We start from the raw sequence: 15,960 nt of genomic DNA, 5'->3' as shown, positions 1-15,960 counted from the left end.
ATCATTTCTAATTCCTCTTTCTGTAAAGTATATGACCACATCTCTAGGCAGTTGTCTTTGTCTGGCCACCCAAGAGTTCACTCTATAGATTTTATCTATTTTGTGAAATACCACATCAGGATTAACTTGTAGAATCTTGGCCAAGGCTTCAGAACAAACTTGTCTCAAATCCTGTCTCTCCTCCTCTCGAATTCCCCGAAGCCGTATGGCGAATTCCATCGCCCGGAATTGTATCATAACAATCTCATCATCAATTCTCTGCATTTTATTATCAACTTCATCAATTTTATAATCATTGTCTTTCATCTTGACATTAACTTCTGATTTGAATTCTTCAACTTTATAATCAACTTTCCCAATAAATTCTGCCAGGCCAGACGCCACTTCTGATATTTTTTTGGTCACCTTATTTTGATTCTGTTTCACCATGTCTTTGACTTCATTAATTTCCTGCATAAGTTCCTGATGTGATTTTTGAAATTTATCATCTATCTCCTGTTGACATTTTTGAAATTTGTCATCCAGAGTTTTAGAAATAAATTCTTTTAAATCTCCCACATCAAATTCTTTTTTCTGAGTTTGTAGCTGTTGAGCAGGGGGAAGTTGCGTTTGCTGTTTGTGTGTGGGGGATCCCCCCCCTAATGCCTTCCCTTCCTGCTTCTTTGAAGCCATCCTGGCTCGTGATCTAGTTTTTCTAAAGAGGGAAGTTCCTTTTCCTTTCCCTCCTGCACAAAGACTTCTAAAAAAGTCCCCCAGATTTGATCAAACAAGGGTTAAAATAAAGCAAAGTCCAATATTGAAAAGGGAAAAAATTTCCCAGTTATTTCTCTTATAACAAGCAAGGCAGCTTAGTAGCAACTTGGAAACTTTGTAGCAAAACAAAATAACTTCACCAATCCACACTCGCTGGCTCGTTAACTCTGAAGCTAGGCGCCATGTTTTTTCAAAGCACTTTCACTCATTCGCATTATCTCAGATTGAAAAGTCAACAAAGTGCTAATACTTGCGTTTCCAAATTTCGGATTCAGGTAGTTTCGCTGTTTATTAAAGCTGGTTCTTTCGCTTTAAGTTTCCTGCAGCCGGCTTGTTCTGCAAAAGCAGAATCGTCCCACGTCGCCCGGAGTTCCAGCAGGTTGGGAGGGAGCCACGCCTGTTCTCTCCCCAGAAACTTCCCTGGGGGGTTACAGGGGCTCAACCTGTGCCCTGCGATCTCTCCTTCTTCAATCCTATGGATTTAGAAGTTTTCGAGCCGCTTCTTCGTCTCGAAGCGGCTCTACAGGCGGCGGGGCTGGCGGAGCTTCAAAGAGCGCCGCCGTCGCCGAAGACAAGGAAACCGGAAGTCTATCCCAGGGTCTCTTGATAGGAAAGGAAGTGGATCTTCTTGGCAATGCAGCGGTCCTTGTCCTTGTTGGGATATTGATCTTCTGGGCAAAGATCACAGCGGGCTGCATCTGAAATTAAGAATATTTGTGTAAGTATTGCAGGGATATCTGTCATGAGCACCCTTCCCAAGGGTGACATGAGTGTCCTTTTACTCCTCTGGCCAAGCCACAAATGATGATAGTTTTCCTGATGGGATATGACAGTTGGTATGGTTACTAGGGAAACCATGCATTATGCCCTAAAATTATCCTGCATCAAATTATTGAGGAGCAGAAAAATGGCCTGTCGGGTCAGGACAGCTCAGATCCATAAATTGACAGTTTCTGCTGAAAAGAATAAATACTCTGATGTAGTGTATTCCCAACGAAAATGACAACATTAACATCTTTCTCTACTGAATGACTTCCTAGATCCTGGAAGATCTTCATTTGAAAAGTGTTCTACCTGTCTTATTTGAGATGGTTCTTTCTGGACAAGGGGCACATTGGTAGCAGCAAACTGGCTTGCCCTCTGGAACTCTTCTCCTTTCTCCTGCATGGCACCTCTTCATGCCACACCTGGCAAAGGGCACCTTCTAAAAGAGAAAAGGGAAGTGTTTGAGGTGGCCTGTGCAATGAAGATTCTATATTTATTCATTTCCAATTCCTATTTTCCTGTTGAGAATGTTATCATAAGAAATTGTTCACCAAAGTGTTACAGAAACTTGGAAAAGGTCATGGGAGAATCAGGCCAGACTCACCAATGGATGCTAAAGTTTGAATCTTGAACCTCAGTGTGCAAAGGAAGGCTTGTTACATTGAGCTACAGTTTTTCTAAAAGAAGGAATGATGAAGATCCAACTGAACAGGAATGGTCCATGGAAATCACTGCCTGATCTAATAGCATCTTGGTTTCAAGCAGAAGTTCTTCCCGTTCCCACCCATTGTCGGAGCTTTCACAAATTTGATCTGAAATCTGTTAACCTCAAGTGCAGGGAATTCATCAAATACCAAAGGTCTTTTCTGCATCTATAGACCTTGTTTTCACCTTAGAAGTATGTTCAGCATCCCCAGGAGAAAGCGATTATCTTCCTAAATTTACAACATTTCCTTCCTGAGCTCACCTTTGTGGCCCAGATGATTGCATCAGAGTTAACGGTGAAATCCTGGCCTGGGGCAGCCCTGGGATTCTTTTGCCCAACTTTCATAGAGATTAAAGATTTATTGGGGTGGACAACCCAGTTGACGATATCATAACGAACAGTTCTCAGTCCGTTTTGTGAGAAGGAGACTTCATCTCCCGCACTGTTGTTGAAGTGCACATTCCTCAAATTGGCAAGAAGCTGAAAGAAAAGGGATCTTCAAAAATTGGAGCAATTAGCTGAAAGGCAGAAATGAGAGATCGTGGCTTCTATCATTCTATGCTGGCCATCAGTTTAGGAGATATGTGTACATCTGAAAAGCTACAGTTGCTCCCTTATTTGAGATCTGAACAATCAAGAGTAACATCAGATATTTGACTCATTTCCCAACAATACAAAAGATTCTCTTTATCAAAAAATTGGAAAAATGAGAAAATACCAACGCAGGATGAAGTTATTAAGAAAATATTGGAATGTGCTGAAATGAGCAAATTGACATTTGAAATTAGAGAACAAAAAGATAAACAATACTATAAGATATGGGACCTATTTTATCAATGGTTAGATAAAAAAATATGGAAATGAAATATGGTAGAGACTTTCACAATACAAGAATTGTAGAACTACAGTATGTGAAATATAACATGTAGACGTATTATTATTGGATAGATTCAGGAGGCTGAAATGAATGTTATAATAAAAATTAACTCAAATCTTAGAATACTTTGAATGATAATGAGGGAAGAAATAGTCATAGTTAAATAAATGATTAATGAGGATAACAATATATAGATATATATTAGATCGATGATATGAGAATCTAGGTAAATTGTAAATTGTAAGCTATGAATTCGGTGAATGATGCACAAAAGACTTGTAACCAAACGACACAGTTTGCAATTGAAGATGGTTTTATGTATGTTTGTTTAAAAATAAAAAATTAAAATTAAAAAAAAAGATTCTCTTTATCATTGGGCATTTGGATTTTGGCTTCCACAACCCCAGTTTTAACCAAATGACAGAATTACAGGTAGTCCTCAATTTATGACCACGATAGAACCCAAACTTTCTGTTGCAAAGTGAGATATTTGTTAAGTGAGTTTTGCCCTTTCCTGCCACAGTTGTAGGGGAATCACTGCAGTTGTTAACTTAGTAACGTAGTTAACATAGTAATGTAGGGCTCGTTGCCTTGGAAGGGTGAGGAAAATCCTCAGGGATGACTCTCACCCTAGTCATCATTTCTTTACCCTCCTACCATCACGAAGGAGATATAGAAGTATAGCCAGCCACACAAACAAACTGAAGAACAGTTTTTAATCCGTGGGCTGTCAGACTCCTGAATGAGAAATAAAATCATGACTACGTAGTATGATGGACTGCAGGGCCGGGGTAATGTGTAACATGTTCACACTGGTGCAATAGGACTGGGTGTTTTGTTAATATGATTTATTAGGTTAGGGATTTTCTGTCTTCACTGTGAGTTGTATTGTGTTGGAGGGGGAGGGGGTGCACTGAGGGAGCTCCACCAATCTCATTGCCCATATGTTGTGCAGTGACAGTAAAGATTTGAATTGAATTAAGTGAATTTGGTGTCCCCATTGATTTATCTTGATTTATCTTGTCAGATAGTTACAAAAGGGGATTATCTTCCGCCGCGCCCTAAAAACGTTTTTATTCCAACAGGCTGGTCTGGCCTAACTCTCCCTTTTAAATTGGGTTTTAAATGTTTTATATAAATTGGATGTCTTAAATTTGTTTTTTGAGCCCAAATTATTTAATTTATTTTTAATAGTTTTTAACTTTTGTATGTCCTTTGCATTTTTATCTTGGCTGTTCACCGCCCTGAGTCCTCCGGGAGTAGGGTGGTATACAAATATGATAAAATAAAATAAAAGTAAAATAAATGTGACACTTTTAATAAATATGAGTCAGTTGCCAAGCATCTGATTCTGATCCCATGTCCATTTGGATGCTGAATGGTTGTAAGTGTGAAAAATGGTCATCAGTCGCTTTTTTCAATGCTGTTCAGTGGTGGGATTCAAATAATTTAACAACTGGTTCTCTACCCTAATGGCTGGCTGGGTGGGCGTGGCCATGGTGGGTGTGACAGGCAGCACTCGGCCTCCTGCACCCCCCTGGGAGCAAAAACAGGCTGTGGGGGGGGGTTTCCTCCCACCCACCCCGTTTTGGGTCTAGTAGGCCTCCCTGCAGCCTCCTGGGAGCAAAAACAGGCTGTGGGGGAGGGGTTCCTCCCACCCGCTCCGTTTTGGGCCTAGTAGGCCTCCCTGCAGCCTCCTGGGAGCAAAAACAGGCCGGGGGGGGCGTTCCTCCCACCTGCCCCGTTTTGGGCCTAGTAGGCCTCCCTGCAGCCTCCTGGGAGCCAAAACAGGGTGCATGGGGACTTCTGGAAGGGGCTGGGCAGGGAGGGGAGGGGCCAGCCAGCAATTTAACAACCGGTTCTGCCGAAGTGGTGCGAACTGGTTGAATCCCACCACTGATGCTGTTGTATCTTTGAATGGTCACTAAAGGAACTGTTGTAACTCAAGGACTACCAGTACTTACACACAAAGATTTTAAAACCACATCCCAATTTTTCATTGTATGGTTTTCCTCACGTGATATTTGGAAGGCAGGACAAGAAACAATGGATGGAAACTGTCAGATGTAAATGCCTTATTCCCTAATGTGTAAATAATGTATATATGGGATATCAGGGGTTAACTTATTCTTTGACTCTTAATGTATTCATAATTCACCACTCCCACTCTTAGCTCCACCCTTTGTATATATAAGGAGCCACCTTCACCATTTTCTTCTCTTCTATCTGTGAATATTCAGTGAATATAGAATGCCTATTATAATTAAAGAGAAATATATTTAAACCTCTAACTCTTATTACTATTATTGAGTCTGATCCTGAAAATATTGCAACAAGCTGGTAGCAGAGGATGGTTAATTGACTCAATAAATACCTAAAGATGTCTAAGAAAGATAGGCCCAACACCAGGGCCTACAGCAAAGAAATAGAAACTGAACAAGAAATAATCAACGAATCCACAAACGCGATTTCGAGAGAATCCGAAGAATACACCACTGAAGAAGAAGAATTAATAAATGAAAATGATGGCCAGGAGGAAATCGAAATAGAAAATAACGAACTCAGGTCAGAGATATTGAAGTTATTAAAAAGCCAGAAGAATGATGAAAGCCTCATCGCGAACCTCCAAGAAATGCTGAAGAACAGCGGAGCAGCGAGAGAGAAAAACATCGCTAAAGAGAAACCCAAAGACCAAAAAACTGTGAGTGATATGACTACAGAGAAAGTCGTTATGAAAAAGAAAAAATGTGATCCCGCGCGAAATTTTGAATGGCAGCCATCTTGGTTTCAACAAGCCTCCAAAGTGAGCGAAGCAGAGCCAATCAAAATGCTCAGTTCAAAATTTCTGGCGCGAAAAACGTTATCAGACAACGAAAGTGAAAAGGAGGATTCAAACTCTTCGGAAGAGCCAGAATCAGAAAATGAAGACGACTTAACGAAATCCCAAGTAAAGTCAGCAATGAAGACGCTTTTTGCTGCATTTGGGCCAAAATTAAAAATTTCCAAAGCGCCAACGAAGAAGCAAGCGAACAAGCCGATACTTCAAGACATGCACGCTCCCATCCTGACTTCGAGAGCGACGACGCCCGAGCCCAGAGAGCCATGTCGATTCCGCCCTACACCGCAAACCGAAGCAAGTGCCAACGCACCCAAAAGAAAGAGAAGAACAGTCGCCGCCATCAGAACTCCTAAGACCGAGCCAGAGACCGACTCGTCTGAAGAGGAGCGGAGCGAGCGAGCTACAATGGAGAGAACCTTCCACGACGACGCCAAAGAAGAAATGAACAACGCGCATGTGCGAAACTACGTAGACGGTCCGGAAAGACTTGAACTGGCCAGAGAACCGCGCAGACTCGTTGCGAGCATCCCCATGCCGTTTTGCAATTTCCTACACTTGCGAGACCACGGACTACCTCAGGTTGTAAGTAATGGACAAAATAATGTGGGAAACTTACCCAGTGACTTCCCAAAACTTAGGGTTGATGGCATTAATTTGCAAGAATGGTATCAACAGCTCCAGGTTGTCTTTATGAAAGAAAATTTACTATTTTTTATCACTAGTCCCCCAAGAAGACCTTGGACTTTAAAAATAGATTGTTTACACCATAAGGCATTTTTCTTAATAATATCTAGCGTGTCTCCTGCAATGTATCATAGCATCAAACCAAATCTAACTGTTTCAGAAATAATTCAATGCATGTTTAATTTGTTTCACAGCGATAGCGTAGCTACCACCACAAGAATGTCTAAGGACTTCTTTTCTTCCAGAGTAAAACCAGGGGTTTCCATAAGTGAGCATTTAATATCTTTAAACAAAATAAGAGCTGAACTGCATTTGAGGGGGGAAGTGATTTCAGATCAAACAATGAAAAGTGTTATTATCAACTCACTTGATTCATCATGGGATAGTTTTATGTCACACTTAGACACCATCAATCTAGGATATTTATCAATAGAAAGTCTGTCTAACAAATTGATAGCAGAAGACAATTCAAGAAAAAATCGTTATAGCAATCACACAGAACACAAATCTTTTAGGAAGGTAGCTTTCCAAGAAAAATATAATGAAACTTTTAAATGCCACAATTGTGGGTCCAGGGAACATAATAGAAGAGATTGTCCCAAAATTTCAAAGGAAAGACATAGGTCAGAATATAGGAATAAATACAATTATAGACAGTCTTCCACAGATAGACATAAATATAGAAGCCCACCAAATTACAGAGAAAGTAGAGGGGGCAGAGAAAATTCAAAAGAGAGAAAATCTGGTTCACTGAATGGACTAAATAAACAAGACAGCACTAAAACGCAACAAAATGAGAACAATAATTGGCTTATTGATTCTGGGGCAACTAATCACACCACTAATAACAAAATTATATTGTCTTCATTTACAGAAGATAAGTTTGTAATAAAGGTAGCTAATCAAGAAAAAGTTCAAGTATTAGGCAGAGGGAATGTGACCTTGCCTGGTCTAGGAAAAATAGAGGGGGTATTGTTAATACCAGAAATACCTCATAACATACTAAGTGCCATAAAACTAAGCAGAGATTCTGACATCAATATAGTTTTCTCAAAGGGAAAAGCAACTTTAGAGAAGAATAAAACAAATGTAGGCACTGTGATGATTAAAGGAGGCCTACCCTATCTGATAACAAAAGAAAGATGGTTACATAACATTGGTTCAAATATGGAAGATTGTATTGAGGCAGATGATGAAAATATTAGTAACAGTGACAATGATGAATGTAAAATATCTCATGATCACACAGATACACACAATGAGAAGAAACCAAAAATAGGTAAACCAATTCATGACGAGTGTGCTCACATCTTACATAGGAAGTTAGGACATGCAAGTTTTCCTGTAGTACAAAAAATGACTGAACACGCAGAAGGTGTCAAAATAAAAAATTGTGAAAATTATTTGGAATGCTCAGTATGTAAATCTACTAAACTAAAAACTAGTCCCAGGCCAAAAAAATCCACCAGATCAACTAACAAAATTTTTGACTTAGTACACATGGACTTAGTTGGCCCATTAACTCCATCAATCACTTATAGAAAACGTTACTTCCTAACAATAGTAGACGATTACAGTCGCTATGGTTTTGTTTACACATTAAAACACAAGGATGAAACCTTTCAAAAATTTAAGGAATTTTACAAACGCATAGAAACACAACATAATATCAGAATAAAACAAATTATGACAGATAGGGGATGTGAATTCATGTCTAAAGAATTCTCCCAATGGTTAAAGGATAGAGGAATGCTACATTACACGTCTAGTCCATTTTCTGCGTTCCAGAACGGGATTGTAGAGAGAAAGAATTCCACATTACAAACCATGATTAGGTGCACATTAGAGGATGCTGGTTTAGGCAAACAATTTTGGTCAGAGGCCTTACATTATTCAAATTACACTCAAAATAGAACCTGGTCCAGTATTGTGAATAAGACACCATATGAGGTGATGTATAATAGGAAACCAAAATTAGCACACATGCACATATTTGGGGTCACTGCAGACGTACACATACCTAAACAGTTGAGAAGAAAGGGAGAAAACGTATCCAGAAGACTAAGATTTATGGGATATGAAACTGGCACCAAAGGGTACAGATTCATTGATAATAATAACAAATTTATAGTTTCCAGAACAGCTGTGTTCCATGAACAGGCCAACTGGTCTAAATTACATCTTAATGAAATATTTCCAAATAAATGCAAAGATACAAAATCTCGTGAGGAAGGGACAATAGAAAATCAAAATATCAACAAAAATAAAAACAAAACCAAAACATGGACAAATAGTCAACACAAAATAAAGACAGACACATTAACAAAAAAGGAAGCAAGATATTTGCATGACTACCATAGCAAACCTGAAAGAGCTATTAGGAACAACAGAAATCAAATACCAAATAAATACAGAGATTACATAATGCATATGGATGGTGAACAAATAACACCTAATACATATGAGGAAGTATTAAAACTCCCTCGTGAAGAAAAGGAAAAATGGGAACTAGCTATGAAAAAAGAAATGGAAAGTTTGCAAGGATTAAATGTATTCACACCTGCGATTGCACCTAAAGATAAAACAATTATTGGTACCAGGTGGATTTATAAAATTAAGAACCTAGAAGGAGGCAATACCCTATACAAAGCTAGATTGGTTGCACAAGGTTATGCACAAAAATATCCGGAGGACTATACTGACACGTACTCCCCCACAGTAAGAACAGAGAGTGTTAAAACAGCTCTAGTAGTAGCATCCGCACTCAATCTTGATGTATTTCAATATGACATACAGACTGCGTATCTACACGCAAAACTAGATAAGGAAATATATGTAAGAGCACCTCACAGTCAGTACACTAATAAAAATGAAATTTGGCTATTGAACAAGAGTTTATACGGATTAAAGCAATCTGGCAAAAGATGGTACGATTGCTTGGTAAAAGTACTTAAGACCATGGATTTCAATGCTACCACTGCTGATAACTGTTTCTTTGTCAAAAAGAGTGATGATTACATTGAATTTGTATTGATTTATGTAGATGATATTTTATATATAGGAAAACACAAAGAGAGAAGAGAAATCTTTGTAAACAAGCTAAATGAACATTTCTCGTTGAAATCTCTAGGTAAAGTAAACAAATACCTTGGTGTACAAATTAACAAAACTAAAAGGGGATTCAAACTTACTCAGAAAGATAAGATTATTGAACTTCTAAACAAATGCAATTTAAACAATGCCAAACCCTGTGACACTCCTATGCAAACTGATTTCCTTAGAAATACTGATGAATCTTCCCCTGAATTCAAGGATAATACATTTTATAGATCAGTCATAGGTTCACTTCTTTATATATCTAATTGGACTAGGCCAGATATTGCATTACCACTCAATTTATTATCAAGGCACGTTAGTAAACCAACAGTGTATCACTGGGAAGCTGTCAAAAGAATTTTAAGATATCTGAAAAGTACATTAGATTTTTGCCTAGTATTAGAACCTAGTGATAATAAAGAACCAAAACTTACATGTTACGCAGATGCGGATTGGGCTGGAGATATATCATGCAGAAAAAGTACTTCTGGTTATATTTTTCTGTTAAATGACTGTCCAGTTTACTGGTACACTGGTAAACAAGAACTGGTAGCCACTTCAACCACAGAAGCGGAATATGTTTGTTTATCCAAAGCTGCAAATAACCTTGTATGGTTTAATGATTTAATTTCAGATGTTTGGAAAAAACCTGCTTTGCCTTTTGTTATGCATGAAGACAATAAAGCAGCCATTGAAATATCTAGATCCGATGCCATTGGACAAAGATCCAGGCATATAGATATAAAATTTAAGCATGTGAGACAATTGTCTCAAGATGGATTTATCAAAGCAGTACATTGTGATACCTCTGAACAATTAGCTGACATATTGACGAAGCCTTTACCTTCTAAACAGCACAAATACTTAACTTCCAAATTGTATGTCTTATATTGTCCTGAATCTGAATGTAATTGGTGTTGTATAGCGAACCGGCATTTAGAGGGGGATTTGTCAGATGTAAATGCCTTATTCCCTAATGTGTAAATAATGTATATATGGGATATCAGGGGTTAACTTATTCTTTGACTCTTAATGTATTCATAATTCACCACTCCCACTCTTAGCTCCACCCTTTGTATATATAAGGAGCCACCTTCACCATTTTCTTCTCTTCTATCTGTGAATATTCAGTGAATATAGAATGCCTATTATAATTAAAGAGAAATATATTTAAACCTCTAACTCTTATTACTATTATTGAGTCTGATCCTGAAAATATTGCAACAGAAACTAACCAAGGAGAGAATCAACCTAGAACTAAGGAGAAATTTCCTGACAGTTAGAAGTTACTATTAATCAGTGGAACAATCTGCCTCCAGAAGTTGTGGGGTGCTTCAACACTGGAGGTTTGTAAGAAGAGATTGGACAGTCTTTTATCTGAAATGCTATAAAGGCTTCCTGCTTGAGTAGGGGGTTGGACTAGAAGACCTCCAAAGTCTCTTCCAATTCTGTCATTCTGTTCTGTTAAGAAGCTGAACACTACAAGAAACAGCAAACTAAACAAATGGGGTGGAGTCACACAAGATGGTAACTCATAGAAACATAATTTGAGGTTAAAATGAATTGAGCTGAGTATCTTTTATAGGCTGGATTCAAGCTAAATACTGAGGGAAACTGAGGAGGTTCTGCAGATATACCCATTAGAACCTCAACTGTCCTGCTGAAACATCTTGCATCTTGCACAAATGCACCAGTGGTGGGTTCCTCCTGGTTTGGCCCGGTTCTCCTGAGCCGGTAGCGGTGACGATATGATGTCACCGAACCGGTTCTGCCCCCCCCGTGCCCACCACCACCCATGCCCACCACCCCCCGTGCCCCCCCAACTCCCGCATTATTCTTATCTTTTATTTGGCTCCACCCCCAATCTATTGCTGCCTCCTGAGTCCCAGCTGATGGCTAGAGGGAAAAAAACAATTTAAACTCTTGCCGCGCGGCTTCAAAGGGCTGCCCTACAGCTGATCAGTGTTAAAAGAAAACAAATGAGTAGACCAGTGCCTGCAAAAATACATGAGTAGATCAGTGCCTACAAAAATAAATGGGTAGACCAGTGCCTGCAAAAATACATGAGTAGGTCAGTGCTTGCAAAAATACATGAGTAGATCAGTGCCTGCAAAAATAAATGGGTAAATTGGTACAGCTCTGCAAGCAGTTAAAAGCCTGGTAGACCAGTACCTCTGTTAAATCCTAAATAATTGTCACATGACCATCAAGCCACACCCACAAAATAAGCCACACCCACAGAACCAGTAGTAAAAAAATTTAGAACCTACCCCTGAAATGTACCCAGATTATCATAATGTTCTGGGATGACACCTCCTCCCTGGTCACCTCCTGAAACTCAGGGAACTGTTGAATACCTTTTCAGGACCATATATGAAGATCTTCCCTCTATGGATATTATGCACAAGTGGCTTAGGTGACTTTTCTTTTGTCCCCTCTTTCAACAAAGTCCCGTATTTTTCGGAGTATAAGACACACCTTAGCTTTTTGGGAGGAAAATAAGAAAAAAGCTGATTGGCAAGTGGAGGCCTCCCGGAATACCTCAATCAGCTGTTCCTAGAGGTGAATTTTAGCAACAGGTTCCTTGGTTGTGAGCTCTGTGCCTTGCTTTTTTTTTTTTTTTTTTTTGCTTTTTTTTCTGCCTTTGAAACTTCTGAAACTCTGTTTCAGGAAAAAAAAAAAAATCTGCCTCTGAAAGCCTCCGAAACAGAGCTTCAGAAAAAAAGCCTCTGAAGCTTTGTTTGGGGGCTTCTTTTCTGAAGCTCTGTTTGGGGGCTTCTTTTCTAAGCTCTGTTTGGAAACTTTTTTTTCTGAAGCTTCATTTCTGATGCTTTTTTCAGCCTCTGAAACCTCCCTTTGAGAAGCTGGGCATTCGGAGTATAAGGCACACCCTGATTTTCACCCACTTTTTTGGGGGGGAAAGGTGCATCTTATACTCCAAAAAATACGGTATTATATTTAATTCATATTATTGTTTTGTTAAACTAATTGTTGTTTTAATCTGTTCAGAGATGCAATGATATGATATCCCTTGATACGATATCAAGAAATGCGTATGAGAAGCTTCCTCTCTATTGATCTGTGGACTGGATAAAATGTCGCAGAGATTACCTTCCATGGATGGACATTTGAGATCCTCTTTCCAAGCTTCAGCATAGCTGGTCGCGCTACTGATCCATAAATCGTATGCAATTCGTGTGCCACTGCATAAATGGCATTGTAGATATTGTAACTTTCACCTGTCATGTTCATTTCAAAAATTACATCTGGAAGATCCTGTAAATTCTCCTTTCCTGTACACTGTTGTTCCCCTTTTGGAAGGACCCTGCCTGGTTTGGGACTAAGGCAGTCAAAGAGCATTTCCCACCAATTCATGAGAAAGACGTCGCCTTCTTTGATCAAATGGTCTAAAGACAGGAGGAAGTGGCTGAATTCTGAGACATTGCCAGTCTGGTCCCTAAACTGCAAAGCCCCATGCAAAATCTTTACACCTTGAAAAAGGTCTCCAACCAGAGTAAATTTCCAATGAGATGTTAGGATCCAAACATTCTCGACCTTTCTATATTTTACACAAACGTTCAGAACTGTCAAAAAATTTGCAATATCAGTGGAGTCTCCAAACAGAATAATGACTTCAACTTTAAACAAAATTTTGAACATTAGTTTATTTAGTGCAACAGTAAATTTTTCAGATTTCCACTTTTCATTGAAGGCCAGGCAGATCTCCTTCTCCTTCAGCATTGGCATCAGAGATGAGATGAAATGTTCTCCACTGTCATCTTCAGAAGTCACAAGGCCAACCCAGTTCCACTGGAAATGCAGGAGCAGCTGGACTAAACCCACACATTCAGGAAAGTCACTGGGATTAATCCGGAAGAAGGAAGGATAAACTGGTTTGTATTCCTGAGGGAACTCAAAGCCAACACCGAGCTGCAGAAACAGAGATTTCTCTTTCAAAGACAAAGTAAAGTTTTGTGCTGACTTTAGGGATCCCTATTGTATGCTTTTTTACCTAGCAGTCGGGCAGTCCTACTTTTGATTAAAATAAGATTAAGCTGCTTCTCTTCCTAGGAAGAGCTGATAGTTATATACACTGCTCAAAAAAATAAAGGGAAGACAAGCAGAAGACATCCAAGATCTGAATGAATGAAATAGCCTTATTAAATACTTTGTTCATTACATACAGTAGTTTTGTGTTCCCTTTAGTTGTTTGAGCAGTGTATAAACTACTGTATGTAACGAACAAAGTACTTAATAAGGCTATTTCATTCATTCAGATCTCGGATGTCTTCTGCTTGTCTTCCCTTTATTTTTTTGAGCAGTATATTTTGTCTGGTTGTAAGATTTCAAAAGCTAAGAAATTGTTAACCTGATACAGGTAATAAATTGCAATGAAATGGTGGGTAAACTTTTATGAAAGTTAGAAATTAATTCTTCTTGGCAAGTACAGAATTATTTCATTATCGGTCTGTTGGAGTTATATATCTTGAAACATAAAATAAAATAAATGAATAGGATTTTCTCCTCAGCAACATCATCTACATTCTTGTCTTCTGTGTGTGTTTCCATTCTTTGTCTACACCATACTGTATCCAATGGATCCCTCTTACTTGTGGGACCTTGTAGATGTTGAAGATGGAGGCCATCTGCCTTGAGGATTTGGGATTATCACCTCCAATGACAGAGAGCAGATTGTCCTGCCTGTCACATTTGTAACCTGGAACCATTTGGCCTCGTGTGGAGAGAAAGGAGAGGCTGATTAAAGAAATCTTCCTCTCCATCCGAACATTGTCACAAATCTGGAAGCCAAGGCTGATGTTGGGGAGGAGAACCAAATCTTTGTTGATCTCTGTGACTGCGAACACTAAGGCCAGGAACTGCTGGTATTTCTTGAGTATGGGTCTATAGTAAAGAAAACATTGGAAACATTACAGGGGAGAAGTGTGTGCTGGGGACATTCAGCAATTCACAGATTTCATTGAGTTGTGTGTTGTTGTTGTTTTCATAGATGCCATTTGATTAAAATTGTATGGCTTAGCAACAAAGGAGAAAGGCAAGCTGTGCCATTAGTTAATTGCTTTCACCATTAGGAAATTTCTTCTTAGTTCTAAGTTGTTTTTCTCCTTGGTTAGTTTCCAGTGGTTGTTTCTTTTTTTTTCTTTTTCTTTTTTTGAATGGAATGATTATTTTTAATGAAATTCAATTATATTCCAATAACGTATTTGACATTTACTGTAAATGGTCTCATTTTTTCCTTCTCCAATGGAAAATATCTTGTTCACAAGCAATTTAAGAAGTTATTTGGCACCAGATTCTAATATGCTACTTTGAAGAACATGGTAGATGAATTACAATCACAATTAATGACATGTCAATATATTTCTAAGAAAAATATTGATATCCAATTGGTAATCAAGCATTTACTAGATGGCATACCCATATTTCATTGACTTTCATCCATCATCCTGGGCATTCAAATCCAGGAAAGTTTGGAAGATGAATCTTAAAGTCATGCCAAAAGCAAAAACAAAAAGGACACCAGATCTGTATTGAAATTATATTCATCACATATAAACATACACATATCACCTAAGTTTGTAATATTAAATTTTTGCCAGACTATGGATGGGAAATTTAATGGCATCAATCATTTTTTTTAATTAAATAAATTTTTATTTGTTTAAAAGTACAAACAAAACAGAACTAGTGACAACAAAACATACAGAACAAAACATGTAAACAAAGATTTCAAATATACATTTTGTCAAATATATATTGTCAAATAAACAACAGTAATGTATGTTCTTATTTGTGTTTTGACTCTTCCCTGTTTGATCTTACTCATACATCTATCTTTATGATTCATTGTTAATTTATGTTAGTGATTTATGTTCCTGTTTCTGTAACTCCAATTACTCCCTATTCTTTTTTCCTTTTTCTATTTTTCAACCAGGTATACCACTTTTCCCATACTAGATAATAATCATGTTCCTCTTTATCTTGTAATTCTTTTGTAAGTCTGTCCATTTCTGCACATTCCATAATCTTATTAATTACTCTATCTTCTGTCGGTTGTTTCTTATCTTGGTGCTTTGGAAAATAGTTTGATCCTCTTGTCTTTGTAGAAGCTCTTTAAATATTGGAACAGTGCTATCATGTCCCCCCCTACTCCTTCTTTTCATTAGACCCCATTTCTGTAACCATTCTTTGTACATGTTAGCCTTCAGTCCCGTAATCATC

The 15,960-nt window shown here is 38.3% G+C and overlaps 1 protein-coding gene across 1 annotated transcript in view; it reads right to left on the bottom strand.

Moving 5' to 3' along the window:
• LOC117659042 (uncharacterized) overlaps positions 1-15,960 on the bottom strand; it is a 105,847-nt gene that overhangs the window by 77,855 nt on the left and 12,032 nt on the right. Inside the window, exon 5 of the mRNA XM_087883577.1 lies at positions 2,486-2,704. Coding sequence (XP_087739703.1) covers positions 2,486-2,704 — 219 coding nt within the window. The remainder of the gene's footprint in view (positions 1-2,485; positions 2,705-15,960) is intronic.

Source organism: Pantherophis guttatus, chromosome 1, assembly GCF_059756535.1.
Source record: "Pantherophis guttatus breed Tessera chromosome 1, ASM5975653v1, whole genome shotgun sequence".
Lineage (NCBI taxonomy): Eukaryota > Metazoa > Chordata > Lepidosauria > Squamata > Colubridae > Pantherophis > Pantherophis guttatus.
This window is presented reverse-complemented; position numbering and strand designations above follow the sequence as displayed.